The sequence below is a fragment of the Stylophora pistillata genome, chromosome 7, assembly GCF_964205215.1.
Source record: "Stylophora pistillata chromosome 7, jaStyPist1.2, whole genome shotgun sequence".
In the NCBI taxonomy this organism is placed as follows: Eukaryota; Metazoa; Cnidaria; class Anthozoa; order Scleractinia; family Pocilloporidae; genus Stylophora; species Stylophora pistillata.
In genome coordinates, this window is record NC_142525.1 from 17498289 (window position 1) to 17524822 (window position 26534).

The following is a 26534-nucleotide window of genomic DNA, read 5'->3' on the forward strand; positions in this document are numbered from 1 at the left end:
AAAGGAAAATGACAGCTTTATTTTGAAACCGTGGAAGAGGAACAAACAACCCCGAGATCTTTTTTTATTTCCATACGCCATCTAAAATGTCCGGGACTTTTAAAAACTAAAAACCTATCTCCCTGTCCAAACATTCCCAATTTTAGGACTAATTATCAACCGTCTGGCTGGTGTGTACTGAAAAAAACAGTCCTCACCTCAGAATCTGTCGATAGTGGGGGCTATTCTCTCAGTTCACGGGCACAGATTCTTCCAGCAATGACAGTATTGAACCACCTAAATTGTTTCCTGAAGCTACAGCTTATTTAATCGATGCCTATTTAAACATCTTGCCAATGATTCTGAGTTCACACTTAGCTCTTAGTCTCTCTCCTCACCTAGGATAACAAACACCCACATCCCATCAACACTTATGTAAATACTTTTTATCCTCTTTTGTAGAGGCCGTGCAAGCTGTAGATGTGCTGTTGATCGTCGTTGTCAAGCTGTCGATATTTCTAAACTTTTTTTTTTTCGGTTACACTGCCCAAACAGGACATCCTACGAGTCTAGGTGCAGCTATTGGTGCTGGGGCTATCAGTGTCAACAAAGTACATTGTTTCTTCTAAGTCGCAATTCACAGCTATGACACAGACAATGCACGGAAGGATAAACCCTGATTTGACCCTATCTAGTTGTTAATACTTGTGGGAAACGACAGACGAAACTTTAACGTTTTAATACCAAAACTACATTGTGTCATGGAACAAAACAAAAAGAGCAAAAACATCGCACTGATTTTCTTACGTGCTTTGTTTAAAGGATTCCTTTTAACTATCTTTCCCTTACTGCAATTTTCATTAGTTACTATAAGAGGTCGTCAATATTTGCGTACAAATTGTTGTCGTATTCTTCCATATTGACGTAAGTCTGCAAGACAAACAAAAAATGTGGATGAAATATTCCGATGAAACAAATGTCGATGATGTTGTAGACAAAATGTGTTTCTTTAAAGAGCGGAACGGCATTTGACATATAACTGACAAAGGAAAGCATGTAATACCCATCTTTTTCTTTTTTATCTTAAAGCAGTCCGATACAATAACATAGAGATAGAAGGTTATAGTATTATTACATAACAAACTTACCGTCTCGTTTTGTATCAACTTTTTGAGGGTGTCTGCAAGATTGGAGAATGTTGGTCGAAGGTTTGGATCCTCTTGCCAACACTGGAACATGATCTGGTAACTAGAGATATATCTTCAGTTATATTAACAACATTAACTAACAGCACTATAAAAACTATCAAAGAAATGTTATTGCTATCAAGACCCCAATTTTTTTTCATTTAGAATCTCGAACTCTTCAACCTGTTTCTTTTCCTTTATCTTGGTCGGTAGTGGATATATTCAAAGACTTAACCGATAACTTTTGAGAACTTGGTCTTGGCCAGGATGGCGATCAAATGAATGAGTTTCCAGTAACCGGAACCTTGCGTTTGCGGAGAGATTTCTGGGATCGACCGTCGGGGTAAACATTGCGGCCCGCTAGTAAGAAATGTTTGGCGAAAGGCAGTTTCGGTGTTCAAAAAAACCATTTTTGAGAGAGATCAACGCTTTTTCGCCGGAGTTTTATCATAGAAGGATTAAGATAATTTTATTACAAGGTAGGTATAAGTTTAGGTGGGAATAACCCCGAAATATATTATAAAATAAACCGATAAACTTTTCTCCTTGCAAAAGGCGGGTCTGTTGTGAAATCGTCATCGCGTAATGTCTCTACTCATCATCGTAGAAGAAAAGGTTCAGTGTTAAGCCGAATATCAACGCTGGTTCGTTCTCCTACGTAACAAAAAATAAGCAACGTAGGTGTTAAATAACTTTAATGTATCACGATAATATTTAATGCTCAAACACACCATTTCAATCTCGTGCCATTTCGAGCTAGCTGTTTCAGCGCTCGTTTGTTTTACAACGCCAAGAAAATGGCTAGAGGTACACTTAACACAATAAAACAAAACTGAAAAGGCTTTCCATAACAATTATTTCTAAGTAGAGTAGGTATAAATGAGTCGCTTAAGGAGCGATGCACAACTGAATATATGTCTTCAGTTTCTGCCGGAGATCCCGTGATCTTGCCATTTCAGACAGATCCTCCAGGGAGCTCGAGGAGAAGTGACAGCTCAAAAACGGTTGGATTTTGCTCAAACTAACTATCGCTTGACCCAGGGGTTTCTTCGTGTTTTTCATCGCTTATTCCATCGTTTCAAAAAGCAACAGCTCGGTTAAAAAACATTCCCATCACGCTAACAACGACTCTCTCCCTTGAGGAGCTATATTTTCAGACGTCGCAAGTTGTACATTTAATAAGTCGACAAGTATGAAGACAAGTTCTACATAAAAAATATAACAGATAGGACTTAAATGAGTTGTTTCGTAGCGATGTATGGCTAATTTTGTGACAAGTCAAGACCATTACGCGATGACGATTTCACAATAGATCTTACGCAAAGAGAGAAGTTTACCGGTATCATATTCTATAACATATTACGGGGTAATTCCCACCAAAACTTACACCTAACTTGCACTAGAATTATCCTAATCCATCTATGATAAAACTGCGGCGAAAAAGCGTTCATCTCTCTCAACAATCGTGTTTTTTGAACATCGAAACTGCTTTTCGTTTTTCTTTCTAGCGGGCTGCAATGTTTGCCCCCGTGGCGATACCAGAGATCTTTGCGCACACGCGAGGATTCGGTCGCTAATAACTCATTTATTGAACCTTTTATGTTTTATGATGCGCCACTTAAATATCAGGTGGCAATCCCTTTCCAAATCGCTAAGAGCTTTGTTCAATGTGAACTCAAAACAAGGAATACTCAGACGATAACGTGATATGCAATGGCGACTAAGTAAGACTTCTCACTATTACCAATTAAAATCTGCGGTAAACAGACACCATCTGGAATAGGGAAGTGTTCCTCACAAGGTTGGAAATGTCGAAATGTTGTTTATCAGATGGCCGCGAGTATCACACATTATTTTTTTCTCAGTTCGTGAGCGGGCGGTATTCTACAAATCGTGCAATCTGATTGGTTGCTCGAGGTAAGTCTTTGGAGATTAATCGTCGTTGGAAATAAACAATACTTTACGTAAGATCTCTGAGTGTTTTCTTTTTTACGAGAAGATCGTCCCATAGTCATTTAACTCGTGCGTGTTTGTCATACCAATGCTGTTATTTATTCAAACGCGTACGCTTTTTTCCTCATCAATTGACAGGTGTCACATCCTGACAGTTACTTATGAAAAAAATGTTTCAAATTTTACTCAGAAGCCTTTTAAGTTACCTTTACAAATAAAAATGTTTCGGTGAAAGCTTTCTCTTTAATTTGGATAATGTCTGTTTTCTTCATCATCCACTCGCTAACAAATTGTTGAGTTTATGGAGGATTTTACCGTAATTAAACTCGTAATTGTGGCCCTAAATCATTTGGGTTCTTATGGCAATCATTTTTTTTAATGTATTAGAAAAAAGTAAAAATGTTATTGACCAGCATAGGTCGGTCCTTATTGGGAAAAACTGTGCCCGCTGTCTTGAGTACCGTCCGAGGCCTATCCAAGACCTTGGGCACAGTTTTTCCCAATACGGACAGACCTATGCTGGTCAATAACATATATATAGTATATCGCTATTAGAAGTTTTCTTTTCAAGATCTCATTCTTTGTTGTTTAAATGCATAAAAAAATGGTAAAAAGCCTGACAACATTTTCAAAGACAAATTCGAAAACACTCACAGTTGTTCATCTACATGTTTTGGTTTCTGCATGCGGTATCCCTTCTGAAGTTTGTCTGCAATTTCACGTCCTTTAATCCCTGGGTACGGTGATCCGCCTATGAAAATCATAACAAAGCAATTTCAAATTGCGATGTTGGGGCAGAGAGTCAAAATTTAAGGGCTACCAAGAGACTAATCTCTTGGAGCCACTCCAATGAAAAAACGTTGTTCTTGTTCTCTCTCGGTTCCGAGTTTCTGTCTCGTAAAATACACTTTGTTGATTATTTCTACACAATACAGTTTCAAGTAAGAACTTGACCTGTTGTTTTCGCAATGTATCGTTTAAGCGACAGTATTTATCGGATTGGGCTCCGGAAGAAATTCTTGAGAAGACTGGATCGAAACTGAAAGGTAGAGGAAGCGAGAGAATAACCTCACTTTCGAGTTAAATGACGTCTTTCTCTCCTCTTGATCCAGCTCCCTCGATGTGAATGTATTATATTCTGGTAAAGGCAAAACTTTTAATGGAAGGAGGAGATCTAGATAAACAAAACTATTTAAAAAACGGTTAATGTGGTACCAATATTGGGAGATGTAAAAATCGAAATCTAACGAATAGAAAGAGAACAAAACTTAATCTTGTAGCACTTTGCTTTGCTCTGTAAACAAAAGAAAAAAAAAAAAAAAGGAAAGGAAAACCGGACTTGAACCAACCTATAGTGAATATCTCATATAGAACAACACCAAAACTCCACCTGGATATAAAGACACATTTGTAAGAATAAGGTAATTTTAGTAAATCCTGCTTTCTAATATTCATTGCCTCTCTCACTAGCTGATGTACATAAAATATGTGTACTTACAACATAAAAGTTATTAATGAAGGTGGATACCCCCCGACAGAAAAACGCATAAAATATTTTGTGGAGTTCCAGATTATAAGGTACTTAATTGCACCAAGCTCAGCTATTCTAATTGCTCCTAGGAGCGTCCTATTATGTAACTGACAACAGCCAATTCGAACGAATGTGTCAACCACTTAAGTGTGCGGTTGTGGTCACCAAATATGGCGGCCAGAGGTTTCATTAGAATGATTCTTGTCTAAGTGATATCATAGCTTATCATTTTCCAAAGGCAATATTTACACGTCACTTTGAGTCGTATATGTCCCGTAAAGCAACCCTTCATATGCTGTCCACTTTACTGGTAGGCGACCCTACACAAAGCAAAACACAGCAATGGTTACTTAAGAATTACAAAAAATTATAAATTAATTATTACAGAATCAAGGAAGAATTATAGAAGAGAATTAAAGTCCTGCTGGTGTTTAGTAATTGGTACTTGACAATGATTCCTATAAGGCTACACATTAATTTTGGAAAACCTTCAGCCGATTTCAGTTAAGAGAAAACTAAAGTATTGGCTATTTAAACTTCTAATAAGTATTGCCTGTGCTCTTTCTATTTCATAGGCTTTTAAAACCTTCCTCACCCCGCTACGCCTGGTGTAGATATCATCCTGGCCAACATTCCTCGCCATTCCAAAATCTGTCACTTTACAGCCTTCTCCTTCACCAACAAGAACATTTCTGGCCGCTAAGTCACGATGAATGATCTAAGCAGAAACTACAAGATTACTTACTTATCCGTTATTCACTCCTTTAAGAGTACCAAAAATAATGAGTTGGGCCTGGCTTTTTATCGCAACACGAAATAAAAAAAAAGTTGGGAAGATGGCTTAGTGACCAGGCATCTTATACTTAAGAGGCAAACTGTCTCTCACGGAGTTCCTCCGCAATCACCACATTACAACTCGATGACAAATTCCTTTACTCGTAAGTTGTGCGGGGTGCGACTGGACTGTTCTGTTTCCCAGATCTGAAAACCCACATAAAAGGCAGCTATAGTGGGATTTACAATTGCTGTTTATAAAACGCAGCCTACACAGTTTTTTCCTCACCTTCTTTGAAGATAGGTATTTCATTCCATCCGCAATCTGCCACGCAAATCGCACCAGTTGTTCTGAGGTAAGGTTCGTCTCAGGTTTAACATCCGGGTCTTTAAAATATGTGTCATTTAGGCCACGACTCTTTCTCAGGTAACCCAACAGATCACCATAAGGTATGTGCTCAATCAAAACAAGTAAAGGATCTACAAAGAAAAGGTGTAGTGTACCCTTATTTATTCATCTTTTTAAACGTGAGCTTATTTTTTAGTTTCTTTTTCCAGATCCATGTCAGTATCTGAGTAGCTGTGCACCCATCCCTCTCCTAACCCAACAACAGTCAACTGATAACAAGTTAAGATTAATTTTGGGTTAGGGAGGGGTAGGTGCACAGTTGTTCAAATACTGGCATAGACCCCATGTTTCTTACCAGAGTTGGTGATGCATCCCATCAGTTTAATAACATGAGGATGGGGCTTTAGTTTCTTCATTAATTCAAGCTCTGACAGGAGATCCTTTCTGTCTGATTCTGGAGCATTTTCTTCACAAAAAGACGCAAAGTATTCTACGATCACTGCTTAGCAATAGATAACAGCAGAAAGAAATTGCAAAATCTATTTTTTTTTTCAATTACTTTTATGGCTGCTATACTTTAAAAAAACTAATCAATCACTGCACTTTGGAATTCTTTGCATGATTCTAAAACTGGCGTGGATACTACGTTGGAGAATGGCTACTTTTTTTCTGAAACAACTTGAGCGGCAACAATAAGTAGAATAATGAAAGATAAGAATCGTTTAAATAGCCGTGCCTCAAATTGCACTGCGAAAAAGCACGACAAACACACACCTTGGGAAAAAAATGACTTTATAACATCAATTTGAAATCACTAGTGATCCTTCCAATCTGATTTTCTCTCATTGGTGCGATTTATTCACGAATTACACCATTTTAGTTCTAAATCGCATCTTTTTCCTAGCCAATGAGAAACCTTTACTAATACACAACCATCAATCAGATTTCAAGGCTTGTTTAAAGTAACCGATCAAGTTAAAGGAAAATGAAAGACAAATTTTCACCAACCAGCTCAGTACTGGGTCAATAAAATCTTCATAAGTGCTAAAAAATCATGTGTTTGGTGGATTCAATAATAGAGTGCCAATTGAATTTCGTGTTGTGCAAGTTTAGTCTGAAATTATGTGATTTCAAATGAAACTGGCACTGACTCACGTTCAATTTTGAAATCACTCATATGATTTCAGACCCAAATTGCACTCCGCTCGGTTCAATTACCAATTTAATTTCGCGTACCTTTTAGCATTTTTACTGCTACAGTTATCTGTCCTTCTGTTCCATTGATATTTAAAAAAGCTACCGCCTTTGCAACCTGGGAAAAAGCACCCTTTCCAATCATTTCCATTATGTGAACTTGTTCCCGTCTTATTTCCCAGATTCGAGATTTTGTTGCTTGATTAAGCGGCATGTACTCCGAGGAAACCAGAATTTGCTCGTAAGTTGGGTTTCCAGAGCTCTGTGACTGCAAAGTGGGAGACCGCTCATCATTTAACATCAAATCTACCCCAACGTTTGTACATCTTGTGTGCTGATTTTCTTGTGGACATTCTTGAACCTGAAAGACGTTGCGATAAAAACTTCGATATTACCATGTTTCGAGGAGCAAATATTTCTTATAACTGGTACTGTAAAACGAATTTCGCCTAATGTAATTTCCAACAGATAATGTTCAAAGACGGTGCAAATCAATCAACAAGAACCTTTCTGTTTCAATAACCCATTAACTTAGTCAAACCTAAAGGAATACTGGGCTTTTATCATCAAAAACAACAGCGTTCGACTATACTCATATGGAAGCAAGATAGATGTGTTGATAATCAAAGCTCACCACTGCACAAGTTTTTTAAAAATACCCAATTATGTTTGAAAAGTGTTATTTGACCAGGACCGCACGGTACCGGATAAATACATTTATTGCAGCAACTGATAACTACGACGAATTACAACAGAGTACTCTTGGCCATCGATCATCTGTGAAAGAACAGCACCGAGGGCAACATCCGAAGCATCTGCTGAGACAACGGTGAGTGCACGAGTCGAAGTGCACCATGATAGGAGGAGATGCAATCTTCCATTTAAGGGTGGCAAACGCTGCCGATTGTGCCTCTGCCCAAACATAAGGAACATCCTTGCGAAGAACAGGCGAAGAGGATCAGCAAGTTGGACGTAATTTGGGACAAACTCAGGAAAGAAGTCAGTTCCATCGTATTCTTGGGTTTAGGAAGATCTAAAATGGCCTTTACATTTGACTTTAGAGGGCGTACTCCAACCACAGACACGCTGTAGCCGAAGAAATCCACTTCAGTTGCATAGAAAACACATTTACCAGTGTTCCGAGACAGATGATGTTCATTAAGAAGAGAGAGAATTTCATTAAGACGTTCATCATGCTGCTCAAAGTCTTTGCAGAGGACAATTAAATCATGAATGATACTAAAAGCACCTTTAACACCTGACAAGATGGACGAAAGAATCTTTTGGAACGCACTCGGAGCGGATGACAGACCATACGACATGCGCTTGTATTGTAACACACCATCGTGAGTGATGAATGCAGTTAGGTGTTTGCTATCCTCATGTAAAAGAATTTGCAGATAGCTCTTACGCAGGTTCAACTTGGAGAAGATGGTGGAAAGCAAAACTCTGTCATAAGTTCTTCCTGTAAAGAGAGAGGGTATTTGTCAGGAATGAGGGCTTTGTTAAAATCCCGCAAGTTAACACAACGACAAAATTCCTTGGAGGGGCGGCGTGCAACTACCAGATTTCTGATCAACGGTGATTAGTAACTCTTCGATAGCATCAATCTCCTCCAGGTCTCGAAGTTCCTTCGAAACTTCTTCGCATAACGTCAGGGGTAGACGCCACCGCTTCTGTGTAACTGGTTTTACTGTGGTGTCTAAATAAGGACAGTGATTATACCGATAACTTTACCGAACTCTCAAAATGCTTCGGGAAACCTTGAAGCTAGTAAGACGGATTGAAATGGCACTCCGTTATGGGTGACTTGGAACCCGAGTCTGTTGAAAAGATCGATTCCCATAAGAGTGGTTACGCGCGAGGTAACATAACGAAAAACTCTCCACGCGTTGTTTGTAGTGTTGTGAGGTGAATTGGAAGTTGTTGTTTTGAGACTTTTCTAGTTAAGCCTTTTGTTTTGTTCAGCTTTGCCTTTTGCGCCTACGCGTTGTTTTGGTAGATTTATATTTTTTTGGCTCAGCTCACGGATTTCCTTGTTACCGTGTTAGACATTTAGACATTTACACAGTTTTAGAGGTGGTCGTGTTTGCGTTGGTAAAGATGACCTTGAGTTCTACCCACACTGAAGTTCCTGTTGGTGTGCGCAATTCCTGTGCGCAGCTGTTAGCGTTCAATTGGTTCGTGTGCGCAATTCCTGTGCGCAGCTGTTAGCGTTCAATTGGTTCCTTGGCGCTCGACAGGTGCTTCGGTGAGGGCCAACCAGTTTCCCCCTTTTTGCAAAATAAAGGGATACACTACAAAAACTCTCACGGTCAGCTAACCCAAAAATGTCTGTGATATTTGAATTTAGTAACGTGGGCACTCCTCGCTGAGTAGTAGAAGAAGAAAAGATCTGAAGAGTTGTAGTAGGAGAGAGTAAAAAAAGAGAAGAGTCCAGGGTCTCAGTACATCTCGTTAAAAACTAAGCGAGTGGTAAAACCCCCAACAGCTGTGCTGTACTGACAACTTTACCACCCCGAGAACCTCAATTTCCTCGTTGTTGTAACAGACCAGACGCTGACTTAAGACTGTCAAGCTTTTGTGAGGAAAAGTGTTCCATGAACAGCCACTCATTGATGATAGACACCTTTGCACCCAAATCAATCAGGAGATCCAACTCCACATCCTGGATGTTGACCTGGCAAAACTTGTACCCCGATTCGTGTATCTCACTTCAGAGGCTAAATACCGTTTCGGACTCCTTCACGTCCTTCTTGGGATCTTGAGCAACTTGTTTCACTGCAGCTGGTTTTGAACGACACCATTTCGCAAAATAATTTGCTTTACCACAAAATCGACACTGCACCGCACGGGCGGGACAGGCCTTGTCATGCATGTCATGTAGATCACAACCACAATTTGTGCTCCGTTTTTCTGAAGAGCAGCCACTACGCTCTGAAGATGGCTTAGCTGCTAAAAGGGGATAGCGTTTCGTTTCTCCGTGAGCACGGAGAGGTTTCCGCGTGACGTATTGAACTTGGCACGGTTGCAATGAGCTTCCAACATGGCCGTTTCCACTTGAAGAGCGAGCTGAATTGCACGATCCACTGTTAGGGAGTCCGGTTCCAATAGCAGACGTTCTCGGATCCGGTTCACGCATGTCTTCTCAATCAATTGATCTCGTATTATTTCCTCACAAAGGCCTCCAAAATCGCAGAGCGTTGCGAGTTCTCTTAACGGCGCGACGAACTGTATCACCGATTCGCCAGCTTGTTGCCTTATTTGGTGAAACTTATACCAAGACTATCTTTGGGCCCGAAATTTCGGTGGCGGGCGGCATATTTAGCCAAAAAATTACAAGACAACCTACGACATAAACCCTATACACAAAAGTTCCGTAATCGGTGCACGCCTCGCCTCAACTTACGTCTCGACATTAGCATGCGTAATTACGTTGTCACAAGTATTTGACGAGTACATGACATTTTCACAAGTTTGCCACACCCTTCCTCGTGTGTTACATGAATATTTGTATTTTGAAGAATTGTTGCATGCAGTATGAAAAGGAGGTTAACGCAATGTTAAACAAATCTTTCCTCACTATCGAACTATATTACCTGGATTTCAATTCGGTCTTCTCGGCGATGATGCCGCAGGTTCCTAAAATTTGAACATAAGAACAGAGTTAACTCTGATAAGAATACCTGGTAAGGCGAGACAAATCTGGATTTCAGTTGCTAATGAAAGTGAGACCCAGAAAGTTCATTCATTTTTCACCGCTGCATGATACCAGAACTATTATGGAAAATGGTGTTCAATTCAAATTATATTAGGGACTGGTTGACGAAGTATCTGCAAAGTAAAGCCAGAAACCGAAAGGCAATTTGAAGATGTAATTATCATAAGCATGCTTGTATAAATTATATAAACCAAGACCACAAGGAAATGAGCAGCCAGGGTTACTGGCGATTGCTGCCAGGTGTCAGAACAGTAGCTAATACTGTACTTACCCAAGGTAACCACCAACTTCACTGTATTTTTTCCTACCACCTTAAAAATTCCGAAAAACTGGAAGTTATCCAATCAAAGGATCAATCAAGTGACCATACATATGGTAACAGTAATGGCAATGTAAGATAAAAGAGGATGTGCACCTTTGGTGCATGTTGTGGTTTGATGCATAAAAATTAAACAGCCTTATAGATTTTTGTCATACACAAATAAATTGTTTTGCTTACCTTTTGAAGCACCCCCACCTTTATTCTTCCTACAGTAAATAGAGGACACTACAATAATGATGAGGACTACAAGAACAAATGCAATGCATCCTCCAATGATACCCCACAATTCGCTTTGTGTCAAGCCTGAGAAGGGAGCATTATTTGAAGGTTGATCTGGTTCTTCTGACGTTGTTGAAAAAAGGGAGACAGGTGGTGGAGTAGCTGTTGAAAAAAGGGAGGCGGGTGGTGGAGTAGCTGTGGAGAGAACATTTTAATTTCATCAAAACTGAAACAATTTTTTGCTGAAGAAAAGGTGGTAGGGAGGTTTTTGTTGTAAATGTACACAGCACATTGAACATGGTGCAGCAGACCATCCTTAACAAGATTTAAGACTCCTGTTGATGGTCTCACCAGAGTACCCCGGCCTTTGAAAACTTACAAGAAAAACAAGGCTTCCACTACTATTTAGCAAAATATACATGTAGATATCCAATATGACTGGTATCAAAAGCATTACGCTTCTAATCAATCAGTACAAGATTCTACTGTATATTTTTTCACTAAAAATAACCATTACTTTAAGAACTGAACATGGCCCCCTGGGCAATTGCTGATGTACATTGTGGTAATAAAGAAATGACTGGTATTCTTTTCCTGAATACCAGTCATTTTTAAATTAGTAATTGTTACCTATAATATGTGAGAGTACAGAAACACAGCTGATTTTGAATAAGAAAACAGTTTCCAGTCTAATCAATACTTGCCAAAAGTTTTCCAATTCCAAGCCATCTAAAAGCAAGGACTAAAAAATTAGTTCTCTCACTCTTAAGAAGTACATGCATGGTAACTTTATTTTAACAAAACTAAATCTTGAAACAGTACAGAGAAATTTTGTAGCTTTCCATAAACATGACAAAATAAAATCTACTTGTGAAGCAGACCAGGCCTTACTTATATTCAAATCAAGTTTACAGTTAACTGTGAATGCCCCAAGCTTTCCATCTTTGATGTCATCTTCCAGTGGTTTCAAAGGGTCAGTAACAGATTTTCCAAACTTCATCTCAACTTCAGCAACAACACTACCAGATCTATTATAGTAAAAAAAGGAATACTTTCCTCACTTTCTGAAATAACCAAAGAGTACTGGTATGTTGTACTCAATTAATTCTACATTCTTCTTTCAAACAAAAAAAAGGCATTAAAATATGCATACACTGAGCATTCTAAAATTAATTACCTGAAAGCAACAAGATCTATACTGTACATTTTTTTCCCGGGATTTTTAGCATAAACCTTGGAGATCTTAAATACAAGAAAGAAAGTTACTTTATTTTACATGGAACAAAAATGCTTAAACGGCACAAATTATTCAAAAGTATACCTTTTACATGTATGCAGAACACCAAAATATCATTGGTCTGCTTGTCTGTGAGCAAATTTTAGCTTGCTTCAACTTCACTTGGTGTAAAATTTAAATTGTTAAATTTCAAGTATGGCACACCACCATTGGTCCTGAAAACACATTATTTTATAGCCATGTTTAAATGATTCACTCCCCCAAACTAAACTGTACAACTTCAGCGCGGTTTAAATGTGTACCCACATTTTGTGGGTCGATTTAGTATTCATATATGCACTCTATTGTTTTTCTAATTGAATATTCATTAAGGCCTGGCTAAACTAGTAAACTTTGTTGCAGAAACATTTTTGCGGAGGCAAATGTTTCCCAGTTTAGCTGCGCGGGAAACATATGTTGCGAAAACAAATTTTGCTCCTCGGAAACAAAATTTTGTATTTACCGGCATATAAAAACATTCTTGTTTCCTGGACACAAATTTTGCGTCCGAACCATGTTTCCCAGATTAGCCACCATGAAAACAATGTTGATTAGTTTCCAGTGCCGCTCGCACATTGAAAAATGTTTCATTGCAAAAGCGAGCAGACAACAATTAAAATGGCTGATTGCGAAGAAATTCAAGCTGGTCACGCTCAAAGAAAGGGAAAGGGAAGGGAAAGGAATTGGAAAGATGAAGAAATTTAAATGCTAATTACGCTGTATGAGGAAAGGCCTTTTCTCTGGGACGTGGGTCATAAGGACTACTTGAACAGGGACAGTAAGGAGGTGGCATATTCGCAAATCGATCTACTGATTACAGAAAAATATATCAGCCGGGAGGATTACAAGAGCAAGTGGAAAACTATCAGGTCACAATTTATGAGGGAACAGGCCCTGGAAAGAAAAAAGAAGTCCAGTCAACAAACAAGCGATGTGTACTACTCTCTTGGAAGTGGTACAAGATGCTGAAGTTCCTTATTATTGTGCGGAATGCCACAGAGGGCTTTGATACAATGAAAATGTGAACATTCTATGATCCCCAGACCTCCTCGAAGTCAGTTTATTCATACACGCATGCGTAGCTTATTTGTTTTCCGAAACAATGTTTGCTCGTTTAGCCACTGGGGCGGCAAAACATTTTGTTTGTTTCCCGCTAATTTAGCCACCCCGGGAAACATAACAGGAATCAATGTTTCCACAACAAAGTTTCCTAGCTTAGCCAGGCCCTTATTTACGGCACGAACAATTTCCGAAAACGTAGCGAGCTTGCACGATCGCAAGTGCTTTGATGTTAGGTGCGATATATTTCTTTTGTTTCCAGTTTCACGTTCGAATGATGTTTTGACACACTATTGTTTCGTTAAAATTAACTTTATAATTAAAATAAAGTGGAAAGGCGGAACTTATATCACGCTAAAAGTGTAAGATGATGATGCCATAGCCATTTCGTCGAACCGCGATTGACACCTCCAAGTCTGCTTTGAAAATTGCACATTTTTAAACGTCCATTCTCTGTAAACTAATAAAAATGTTTCGCTACTGAAGAACAGTTCCCACTAAAAAAAGATCTCTCTCTCTTTTGTACATTGGAAAGCTTACTGAAGTTTCCATTGTTGCTAAAGAAACCTCATACATAAGAAGTAAACCGATTGGCGTTTGCGAATCGGAACATAGCGTTTCAAACTAACAGGTGGAACATTTCAGCATTATTGAAGCCGATACGACACTGCCCTTTAAGGTTTGAGCTAACATCGGCGACGCACTAATGAATTGAATAAAGCGTAGGTACTTGACTATCCTCTAAGAGGGGGTGAATAGGCTGACGGATCGGCGGATTCTGAGAGTTATTTTGCCCGGATTTGGGATTTAGAGCGAAATTTTAACGGATTTGCGGATCCTGAAATTGCAATGGTTCGCGGTTTCATCGATTTTTTAGGTCCGGATTTTGGATTTTGCTTGTGAGGAAGTTCGGATCGTGGATCTGAACGATCGTCAGGAATGCGTTGTTTCTGAGTATGTGTATTTATTTGTCACGGACGAGACTCTCTGCATGTCACACATCAGGGAAATAGTAACGCACTGGGACGTCTGGTGTGTTCTCGCCGCTATCCGTGACACTGTATCCCACTGATTGCGATTCGCTCGATAGGAAAGCCACGGTCTCTGGCGCTGTTATTATCCAGTTTTCTGGGGAGTTTTTCACAGAAGATATTTGGTAAGTGATCTGAAGTACATTTTCAAAGCAGTGTTTGCCGACCTTTGAACGAAACCCCGTGATACATGCTGGTATATTGTAGAAGAGGTCACTGGTTGAAGAGACTGAGACGGGAAGTTCAAACAAGAAGTCGAAACCTGCAGAAGGCTCTGACGTTGACAACTCAGATAGAGAAATAGAGTAACTGATAAACCATTGTCTTCCAGTCAAACGATACTAAAATACACGTGTGAGGGACACGTACACCACATCATTTATATTACTGAGGAAAAAAAAGTAATAGCGTCAAACAGTTGGTTTGTACACCTAGTAAATAGACAGGAATAGAGTTCGTCTTTTGTTCCGGCCATGGTTTTTCACTAATGGACCCTACTGAATTTTTATGTATTTTTTTATGACATGGACTTCATTCCAGTCACCCTGTTCTGATTAACCATAACTATCTTATAAGGTAAATTGAACCATTGTTGTAACAGCTTAATATGTTATTAAAATTCTGAATTTAATTACTTGTTTTGTGCTGCAAAAATCCGATTATAGAAACGTGACGGAAAGTGACGCTTGTTGGAGTGTCGAGGGTGAGGAGAGTGAGAAGTCAACAGAGAATGATGGTCAAGATAGTAATAGCGAGTGACAACGAAGAGAGTAACAGCGAGTAGGGACGAAAGGAAGTTGAAAGTCAAGAGGGCCCCAGGGACATTGATAGTGACTTTGACGAAGATGACAATACCTCCTTGTTCTATGGCGTAGAAATGGCCGATCCTGTGTGCGTTAAACTGAAAGACCTGATTCGCAGAGGAAAAATTGACAGAACCCGAATTCTCTACAAATTTTTGAACGATGTAGTAGAAACTCATTACAATCCTTTGCACCAGTACGACAAAGATGTCATCGAATTTTTTAACACGGTTACTTACTTAGGAGGAAGGAAGGTTGCATGCTTTATTAGAGATCCCATGAACCGCAGTGAGGGAAGAGGGAGTCACTTTGATCCTGCCAACGAACAGCAAATGAATCTTGGAGGTCCTTCTTATAAGACGTGCCTTAAACACCAAGCTGGTTATACCAATGAGCCATGAGTGTGGAAGCCACTTTCGTTAGGACAAATCGTGCGCATGCAGACATTTCCTGCTGTTTCTACCGTGGATACAAGTTATTTGACTGTGTATCCTTGCTGCCTAGCAAACGATGGCACAGCTATTAAACCGGCCATTGAATTTGATGAGCGATGTAAAGAAAATGTCAGTTTAACATTGATTATGTAAGAAGAAACCCTAAGCCAAGTGCAGATTTTTTAAAGGAAAACCTGGTCACCGAAGCAATAGTCTCTTCTGTCACAAGCATTGAGAATAAGTGTAGCCTACCCTGTGCTGTTGAGTACTCCACGAAGTCTGGGAAAACGGCCGAGCTATTCCACAATGTGTTGATGGAACAGGTGAAGATCTTAAAAACTTGTGAATATTGCTAAAGTCGGGCTTCGTCATCAAAGAGCACACTTGGAAAATGCTTCAAACATTGCCAAAGCTTTTCTCAGACCTGCTTTGATATAAAGGACGTGTGCGGTGAATGCAAAGAGAAAGGTCAAGTAAGCCGCCATCCATCTCTACGTGCTTGTACGACTTGCCTTGACCAGAAAGAAAAGTGTGTCAAGCGAGCGATTTTTGTTGCCACGGCAGACTGCGAGACAGGCAACAAGGGCGCTTTTGAAGTGATTTTTGAAATCTCTCTTTTAACTGTACTACCTGACTGTGTGCACATGGGAAAAAGTTTGAAAGCGTCATTCAGCAACTGGGGGCTCAAGCTGAACAATGAGCGTAGCAACAGTGATTTGCTTCGCACTCTACGAAACCGCTCTACTTTCGATACTATGTCTGAAGTGACAAAGCTTATACCACGGATTGACCATGCAAAGAATAAGGACCGCCAAGACCCTTCGGCAGTCTTAACATTACGCAGTGATGGATTAACTTCTTTCCTGTCAAGCGTTGGTTATGTCTGCCACACTCTAATTCCAGAGCTTGATAAATTCACCGACAACAATCGCCTGGGAGTGTACCCGTCTCCAATAAGGGTCTCCATTGCAAACTTTGGATGGCTTCTATTTCTTTCATGGGACAGCAAATTGGCTCCCTCCACTCTTTACCGCGCCCGTCTACATACCGTCCTGTCGACAAAATATCTATTATCAAGAAAAATCTTGCTTCAACTCAAGTACACTGCGAGAGCAATGTCGCGTTTCTGAACTCGTTGAATGGTCGTGTCTTAATCGTCGAACTTGAGGACAATCATGTGTACCTTAATTCAAGCAAGATAACATCAGTTAAATGCTTACAGACTCTGAAATAACGCTTTGGTTTGCCATTTACTGGAACACTTGCCGAGGTGCGCAAAGAAGCAAGGAATATCTTAAGAGGAAAGAGGCAGAATATGCATCACTTGGACATGACAAACACCGAGTAAACTTCATGGACAAGGCTATCGAAGCGCACAATCAGGCGATTGCATTAGTCGATAGAGAGCTTATGTTCCTAGCATACTCACATTCTAAGAAAATACATAGTGCACAGCTCAAGTATGACGGATATGGGGTATGTGCGATATATGTCCAACGCATCATTGGCTATGGGGACGATTGGGATTCTGTTGTCAGCCTTTGTGTGAACAACAACAAGGTGTTTGTGCCACACAATGAAGGCATAACACTAATAGAACTCGCCTCCTGTAAAGGCCAAGTCGTTTACAGATCACAAAACACACGATACACCGTTGCGCCATTTCAGAGAGGAATCCTTTTCACAGATCAAGAAGAAGCAAGTCTCTTCAAAATTGATGAAGAGGGAAGGGTTCAGATATTTGCTGCAACCAAAGTTGAAGAAAGTCAAGATGGTCCCCTCTTGGAATGCCAGTTCAAGCAACCAGTTAGTGTTTGTGTTGAGTTTGACTCCGCCGTATATATTTGCGACGCTCAATCAAATTCGTTGAAAATAATCACGCCTCTCTCCGAAATAGCGAGTTCTTTAAAGTCCGTTAACAAGCTTTACGATGCTTTCTCTGTGCAGACTGCACAAAGGACAGTGTCCTCCACTAAGAACTTTACCAGAGGGAACAGAAAAGGTCAAGGAATGCAAACAAATACTCGCTGAGTATGAAAAGTCAGTTCGCTCTGTAACAGGATGCTCTTGAGATGACACTGAATGGACCCCAAGGCACGGTGTCTGCCGTAACTGTGAGGTCGGTCGATATGCTACACTGGGAATTGGACAGAATGAAGTCACTGTTTTACTCTGTTTCTTTTGATGCCACTAACCTCCTAAGCTGCATGACCCTTGACCTTGAACACCTGGACTCTACCAGCCACATCAAACATCCGCTGCTACCAAAAAAAACGAATACTGTAGGGACCTTAGAAACGCAATAAAAGAGAGTACGAACGGCTCTCGTCTTCGACAGTGTATTATTGCACCAGTGAAAAGAGCTCCTGGTACACTAACCCAGAACATGAAATCCCCTTAGCTACACTTCCCTCTATTCCACAACTCCCAGTAGCTAAACTCTCAGAAAAGGCAATGGAAGAAATGCGTAATTACGCCTTAACGTATGGAGCTGCTGTTCGGCAAAGAACAAACCGTCTGGAAACAACAAAGGCTAGATATGGAACGATGCCGAAAATTATTTACCCGAGACAGCTTCAGATATCTGAAGACAGAGTCGACTTGGCCTTGTCTGAAGGTTCGGAGTCTTCTGAAGTAAACGAGAACGAAGAGGAACTTGAAACAGGCGAGAGCTACCCCGAGAATGTGGAGGAGGTCCCAGAATACGACTCAAGTACAGACGAAGACGAGGAACCGGAAGATGGAGATTCAAGTATTTCTGACCTTGAAAGACGGTCCACTTTCCTATTAGGAGCCACGACACGCTTTGGACGACAAGTCAGGATCAACAACAGATTTCTAATGTAAAGGTAGATCATTTTAGTTGGCAGTTAAAAATCCTATAAAAAGTCTTAGACCGTATTTTAATCAAAAACTCTGTGAGCCAACTCGTGAATTGGATAAGCCAATGTAATTTGCGTCGTCAATAGAAAGGGGTGTTTGATTTCCATACTAAGGTATGAATCGTTAGACTGGTTAATGAGCATTATGAGGAATATGATGTGAAACTAAATTAGGCCTCAAAGACAGAAAATATGGCCTGATTAGGATTTGGTGCAAGACAGTCACTGTTCCAGATTTTACAGTAAAGGTTTGTGGAATGAAAGTTCAAAAGGGTGCTGTTTTGTTTATCAAAAAGTATTGTTCCAATATTGAGCTCAGTATTTACTTGCGATGCAAGCATAGGGATAGGCATGTAAAAGCTTATACCCTGGATGGAACGCACGAACATAAGGATAAGCATATATGTATAAGATTATCAAAACGTTTCCTTCTTTTTATGCTTATACTGTCTAGTTAAGAATTGGTTGGCATAAGCGTAAGGATAAACATAAGCGAAAGTCTTGCAGACAATCAGCAAGCAGTATACTGCTTATACCAACCATGTCCCTATTTAAGGTAACATCGACTGAGCGCTTGTGCTCATGTTTACGTCGCAGCTGAGCCCACCTGCACATTAGCTTGTTATGTTTATGCCTATGCTTGTGTTGCATCTGAGTACTACCCTTGAAGCCTGTTTCGCACTTCTCAGATAACTATTAGCACAAGGATGAAAAAACAAGTACAAGGATGTTCAAACCATTCTAAATTTTGTTTTTCGGAATTCTTATTGTTAGTCAGTGGATACTCAAAACAAGGATTTTTTCCTTATTTTGAGAGTCAATTCCTTGAAATGTAAGGACCAAGATTTCTACTTTTAAGAATTTTATACTCCCCAATGAAAGTTCCTCAGTTTAAGAATAGCACCATTAAAAATAAGATTTACATTCCTTGTTTTAAGAATTATGACTTTGAACTCTCATTTTAAGGGTATTTCCACTATTGAATAAATATCTCAAATCCTTGCTTTTAGCAAGTATTCATTCTATGTAGAAAGGTTCTTCTTCCAACTAGATTTACGATAAATGCTTGCCAAAATTTCAGAAATACCTGTGGAATTGTGCTTGTCAAATTCCCAAGGAAATATGACTAAATATAATTTGAAAAACGTTTTTACATTAATGTTTCTTTCAACAGACTCAATATCTGTGATTCTTCATGAAACAAGAGCACAGTTTTGAGTGTTCCTAGTTTACCCTAAACATAAAGCATTAAGAATATCCTTGTTGCATCTAATTCACAAAAATTTTTATTTCAAATGACAATCAAAGTGGTTGTCAAAATAAATCATAAATTTATAACTTCCAGAAGTATAAGCATGAGATGTAAACTGCTACCAATTGTAATCTTTATTTACAATCATGTGATTATTATATAAAAAATTACTGAACCAGAGTAAAGAATCTCAAACTAAATACAAACCACTAGTTGACAGAGGTAATTATAGTCATACACCAGCAAGGATATTCATCCTTTTAAAGGGATTGTTGTTGTGACTGTCAACTTATTATTGTTTTAATCTTTAATATGATTCAAAAGAAAAGTTGCTGTATCAATTTCTTGAAGAACATGTCCTAAGTGTAGAGCCTCTACGACAAGCATTTAGGTACAGGCAAATCTGTAGCAAGATTTTTGACAAAGAGAAAGAGTAATCTTCAGTATGATTCAAAGGAAAGGTTACTATACCTATTCCTTGAGAAATTTGTGTTTGTCATGAAGCCACTATATACTGTTTATTTTAGTATTGGTAAATCTGCATGAAGACTTTTATTGAATAGTTAAAATTTCAGCATATTAAGTTAACATGTAGCTGTGCCATTTCTTGAAGAATTGGTGTTAGGTATAAAGCCATGTCACTTTGCTGTTAATTTGATATACATCAAATGAAGTGAGGTGTAACTTAAGTCTTGCTTCAAAATAAAACTTGCTGCTGTGCATGTATCTTTAGTTCAAAATAATGTAAAACATTTTAAAGAAAGCACAATCTGGGTTTATTATTCAGATTAAAAGTTGTTGAGTTTGTAGTATGGCCTGGCTAACCTGTGTTACATGCACAAAATATTGATAGAAAGAACCACTTCATGGAGTTAAGATCCTTGTCTCAAGGACATAGGGATGATGTATTATCTAACAATCTTTCAGAAGTAACCGCTCTCTTTTGAGATCTTTACTTACTCATTTTGAAAAAAATAGGTCTTACTATGAGAAACTTTAGTCACCTTAAAGTACTTTCAAGATTATCATTGGCTTCTTTTTCGCCCCAACACTATTCTTAGCAACAAAGGTCGCCATTTCGTTTGTTTATCACACGCCAAAAACTATCAAATACATTCAAAAGCCTAAAATAGAAATAAGTTTATAGGAATCGACCAAATGAGCGAGCGCCATTCATCACATATCATACCTACAACTCGTTCTTGTGCACGTGCAATTCACGAGTTAAAAATTGCCTAGCTAACACACAACAGCTCAAGGTGCGTTTTTCACCTTTTTACGTGACAATTAGCGAACGGATTCGGATTTAACAATTTTTTTTAACGGATTGACGGATTTGGTTATCAAATCGTAGCGGATCGGCGGATTTGCATACCCCTATTCGGGGGTGAATAAACAAAATTCCATCTAAAATCCATTAATTTAATTAATCCTTGAATTTAAATTTCGCTTTCAGGTATTCATAGGCAAATCAAATAGCGGCAAACTGTTATAATTTTCATCAGAAATCCGTTTCTCTGCTTTATCTCAACCAAAACTTTCGTTTAAGGGCTTGTCTTAAAGCTTTTAAAACGCTTCTCAACACTAAACCGAAAGTGAAATCGTTATCTTAGCGCGAGGCGTTCTGTTGCAGAAAAACACAAGGTGATATTTTTGGTAAACGCGAATCAAATATAAACAAAAGGATATTAATTTGATGCCACGCAATTAGCCCGCATTGTTAAAGCCTTTTGAAAATGAATAATAGCTTCTCCGCCAAAAAGTCGCAAGTTCTTCCATCAACAGCCTCCTTACTCTCATTGGACAAAGGCCGAACGGGGGCAATCACTCCTGGAAATGCAGTTTATGAGCCCTCGCTGTAAAAATTCCAGCGGCTACCCCATTTCAGAAAGACACATTTAAACCATCGTGAAGTTGTAATGCTTTGCAATGAATTCAAAGCTATTAGAAACTAATCTCCAAATATCAATGCATGTGAATGGGAGACGAGATATTCACCAAACCACCCAAAGGTCTATTCTTCGTGACCGTGGTTCAGAATTACAATTCAAAAGTAATTTTTCCAATTACTCTTACAAAGATTTGTATTTGGCAGCTACCTAATTAAATGAATTAAAAGGAGGCTCTGTCAGCCCAAGCCATATTGGATAAGGGGAATTAAACAATTAATACATGTTTCTGTATCTAAACATCAAAAAATTTACAAATTACCCCTGTATGACAAAAACAAAACATGTACTGGTAAATGTAAAAACAAGTTTCTTAACCTGCCATGGTCACCCATTGTACTCATTCTTGGCAAAATACTTACTTCTGATAACACATTTGCCTGCAATATTTTGAACTCAACTGACTGTTGGTTATTCAAGGCTGACTTCCAAGTTTCACTCCTTAATATTATTCCAACTGTCTTTATATCACAATCATTACCTACAGTATAAAAAAGAGAGTAAAATAAGTATAAAAAAGTATCCTTTTTCTAATTTATTTTGACAATCAAATTAAGTCCATTGCTTTATCTGTTATTTTCCAAAAATTTCAGTCAAATCTTGAAATGTATACAGGTTATTGGGAAAAAAGTACTTTTGCAAAGAAAACAATAAACCATAAAGTTGGTGTAATCTCCTTAAGGCTTGAATTAAATAAAAAAACTTTCCAAGGCAAAAAGCATCATGCAGGATATCCAATTTCAGCTCAGCTTTGTTTCTTTCTCGAGTCTGAAAGCAGTAGTTTTCAAAAATACAGTGTGGCAAAGTTCATTTTATCATGAAACTAAGCCACAGATACATGTACATTAAAGTGCACTTGCCAGTCAACTGATGATTGTTCACATCTAAGAAAATTTTTCATGCACAGAAATGTCTTTGCTCAAAATTTATCACCGAACCAATCATTTTAATCAAAACTTGACACCCAAATAAAAAATAAAGTCCATTTTGAGCCCTGTAAGGGTCAGTGCGTAGCTAGTGAGAAAGCACTAGGTCCCACTTTTCACAAAATGGTCTCACAAAAACAGACACCACAATCATCTGTATTAAATTCCCATCTGGTCAGGCATTGTAAAACAAATGCATGTATAAACTGTGATGTCTAAAAAAATTAAAACAGAAATGAAAACCTTCTTTTAGATATCTCAATATGAAAACTATAGAAGGAAAATAATTATGTCTTTGTAGTGTTTAATCCACACCACATTGTTTTGTCTGCAGTTTACGTATGAATCAAAATACAAGTAGAGTTGTTTCTGTAACAATACATGTACATAGAGTAAAACTTTGCAATTGCATTGCTGTATTCAGAACAACTTTGATGATACAGGAAAGACTGCTTACATCTAATGCTAGCTACACTGACACTTGTGGCATTATGTCCATATCCATTACTGGCTGTACATCTGTATGATCCTACATCCTTCAACTCCACATTGGTGAAATGAAGCTTGTAACCCGTTACATTAAATTCTTCTGCTGGTGTACCATCTTTTGTCCAAGTTATCTTTGGGAAAGGGTCACCAGATGCATTGCAGGTCAGAGTGTAGTTTTCTCCAATGGTAAGCAAAGGTGTTGGTGTGGGTGGGACAGTTATTTCTGGAGGCACTGGGAAATAACATTTGGAGATATGTGTTTAGATTGTGTGAAAATATCACAGTTATTACATTGTGTACCATGTTAGATACACTTCTGGGAAACTGCTATCTCAAAGGCAATGTAACTATTAAGAGAATGTTGTGAATAAAATAAAGAGACAAAGATTAGCCATCTAATGACTGCTGAGGAAAATACTTGTTAACGATAATAATATAATTACACTGATACATGCATACATATATTAAGATGTTAAGAGAGAGATGCTTGGAACCATGTGGTTAATGCCCTAGCTGAACTTGGCTCAAGAAGTCCAACGCTAAAGCCCTAAATGGGTCAATGAATCATAAACTTGAACAGGACCATTTACCCTTGCAGTGTCTCTCTCCATCCAAGATTGTAAAATAATAAGCACAAGAAGACCTGAAAAATACTGGGCTAATCCTACAACACTGTGGCATCCTCTCCCAGGGGTTAGCAAGTTTCCTTGACAATCCTCAGTGAGAATCTCTCAGGAAGTAAATACACATGACCTTCCTGACTTCCTTTAATACAATTGCAACATCTTTGTTTCACACAGCAGCCCGAGTGTGGGTTATCGTGGGTTAAACATGATGTGAATATATTAAAACTTACTACATCAAAAGGAAAACACAGCCTGTTATAATCATAGATTTCAATAAACGAAAAAGACATTCAAACTATTCAAGTCAACAATTGCATACCGTACCTCACAGTCGGCTATGAAAAATTATAAAAGATCGTTTTTAGAAGCCAATAAATACTTTAATGTTGTAAGAAGTAAACGAACCGTTCAGACATAATATTCAATGCTAGATGACTCATGCAAAACTGACATAATTATGTGGTAGTAACGAACAAACAATACAGACCGCTCGGCTAGTATGAAATATTAAACAATGACGATTTCGAGAGTCATTTACGAAGTAGAAACTGTGGATCAGAGACAACACCTTAGTGAACAATAAAGCCTTAAAATCAGGTTGAAAGGTTAAAAGGAGTTTTTCTCAACGTCAATTGGTGCAAAAGTTAGAGGAAAATCGTGCACATACTCTTTACATGTATATTGGTTGCACAATGTACATTTACATAACCAACCCAAGCTTGAGCTGAATTATCAATCTTCATCAAAGTAAAACAACTTCAAGCGACAGAAAACTAAACTGTCACATAACGATCAATTCACCAGAATTCCAGCCATTCCTAGCGTGCGTGAAAAAAAGGTTACAACGAACACGGCTGAAAAGAAACAATCCTTTTGAAACACTGAAAGTGCAACTGCGTTCAATCGAAACCGTGTCGTCAAACGGTACAACGGATAAGCTTACCGTTCCCTGCAATGAAAGTTCAATAAAATCATTTACTGAGAGAGACAGCTTTAGGTATAAAATTTTCTTCAAGATATTTCTAAAACAGGCATGATACTATTAGACACAAATATGGGTTAGTGCGTACATGAATTGACAAGACGCAAAAAAATGTACGACAAAACGAAGTGTATTAAAGCAACTCATGAAACAGCATTACTTACCAACCACATCAATAGTAACTGTATCTCGTGCTACCTCAACTGCTTGAGAATTCAGCAGAGTAATAGTGTAGGAGTATTCCTCATTTCTCTCTACGTTCTTCAGTGTTAGTGTCGCTGGGAGTGAAGCCTTGAACTCACTCGTGGAGCCCGGATGGAACGCGTTCCCATTTGTTCTGATTGCTATTTGTTTAAGATCTTCACCAGGTTTCCTTCTCCAAAACTGAACGAAATAGTTATTTGGTGCATCAGATAACTCCCATGCAAGACTGACTTGCGCGCTGTTTTCTCCTAAAACCACAATGGTAGGATTGGAAGGAGGTGTTCTGCTAATTCTAAATGACTCTGGAAAAGAAGACAGACAAAATTAAACTACATTTCAACACATCACACGTAACTTTAACGTTTCGAGGTTCATTCGTGAGAAAATTTAAGGATGTGTTTGGGTATGCTGAATTCTTTTAGGATAGTCGAGGATTTAATCTTAAATATATAGCAAACCAAGATAACATTTCTGTATATAAATATTCTTCACTCGATCTACAAACCTGACTTCGAGGAACAGAGTAGAAGCGTCGCTAAAACCCATCGAAAAACCTCAGATGTAAAAAGCTTCATCATCCTCTCACGAACCGTAATTGATTTAGAGGTTCTCTCTTCCAAAATTCTACAAAAGAAACATTCAAGGAACGTCCGTTGTATCTTTGATGAATGATATCAGGGTGATGCTATATCAAAGGCGCTCGTCGAGGGTCGAACACACAAATTTATAGTACAGCGGTTAAATATAAAAGATGTCATGTAAGCTGTACCACTTATTCCCAACGAAAAGTTCAAACCCGAAATGTGTAAGATCGCACTGAACTAAGTAAACAAAAACTAATACAAATGTTTTCAGTGTGTTTGCGCTAATTTACAAGGTTGTCAATGCGCTAATAAACCTAACAGTAACGTTTGAATTTTAGACGGTAGCTTCATCTCTTAAAAAGTAAAGTTTGAGAGAGATTCTCCTTGGAGCGTTAAGTCAATTTTGTTAGTAGTGTAGTACGAAAAACTTGTCAACACTGAAACATCTAATGATTTGTAAAATAACGAACAAGATTTTCAGGAATTGTACACAGCCTAGCCTAGTCTTAAGTCAGTCCCACACTAGGAAGAATCTTCTCCAATATCAATTGACGTCACCAATCTGCAACGATTTTGTAAAATTAACTAAAATCTAGAATTAGGGTTCTAGATTTGCCATTCACCTTTCTCTTTTCTGTATAGTTTTAGATATGCTTTAACTTATCAGATTATTAGACTTTGAATCTGTTCAGATTTGACTCCGTTATTTATAGTTTTCCAGACGCTTTGACAAAAAAAAAAGGAGTAGATGTGAGTACTGGTTTTTAACAGAACAATTTTCAAGGTTTTCCTCAAGGAACTCAATCTC

General features: G+C 38.6%; 1 protein-coding gene across 2 annotated transcripts; it reads right to left on the bottom strand.

The window, feature by feature from the left end:
* Nucleotides 1-25856, bottom strand: LOC111342378 (uncharacterized). Of its 2 annotated transcripts, none has more exons than XM_088727731.1 (18): nt 25648-25856; nt 25103-25444; nt 23299-23562; nt 22278-22396; nt 12407-12471; nt 12121-12257; nt 11188-11424; nt 10960-10999; nt 10567-10609; nt 7010-7328; nt 6129-6239; nt 5714-5904; nt 5246-5368; nt 4900-4970; nt 4469-4509; nt 3774-3870; nt 1128-1227; nt 1-909 (listed from the first exon to the last, which is right to left on the bottom strand). In XM_088727731.1, exons 1-18 carry the CDS (start codon nt 25718-25720, stop codon nt 847-849), a joined length of 2436 nt encoding a protein of 811 aa, XP_088583857.1. In that variant the 5' UTR covers nt 25721-25856; the 3' UTR covers nt 1-846. The 2 variants fall into 2 exon arrangements, with proteins under 2 accessions (XP_088583857.1, XP_088583858.1); XM_088727732.1 differs by lacking the exon at nt 25648-25856 and adding an exon at nt 23921-24905 and having other exon boundaries at nt 25103-25208.
* Nucleotides 25857-26534: the final 678 nt, after the last annotated feature.

Coding starts and splice junctions, on each gene's coding strand:
- LOC111342378 (XM_088727731.1), bottom strand. CDS start 25,720: ATGATGAAGCTTTTTACATCTGAGGTTTTTCGATGGGTTTTAGCGACG. Junction 25,445..25,647: donor ACTCTGTTCCTCGAAGTCAG/GTTTGTAGATCG, acceptor CTTCTTTTCCAG/AGTCATTTAGAATTAGCAGA. Junction 3,871..4,468: donor ATATGAGATATTCACTATAG/GTTGGTTCAAGT, acceptor TGATTTTCATAG/GCGGATCACCGTACCCAGGG.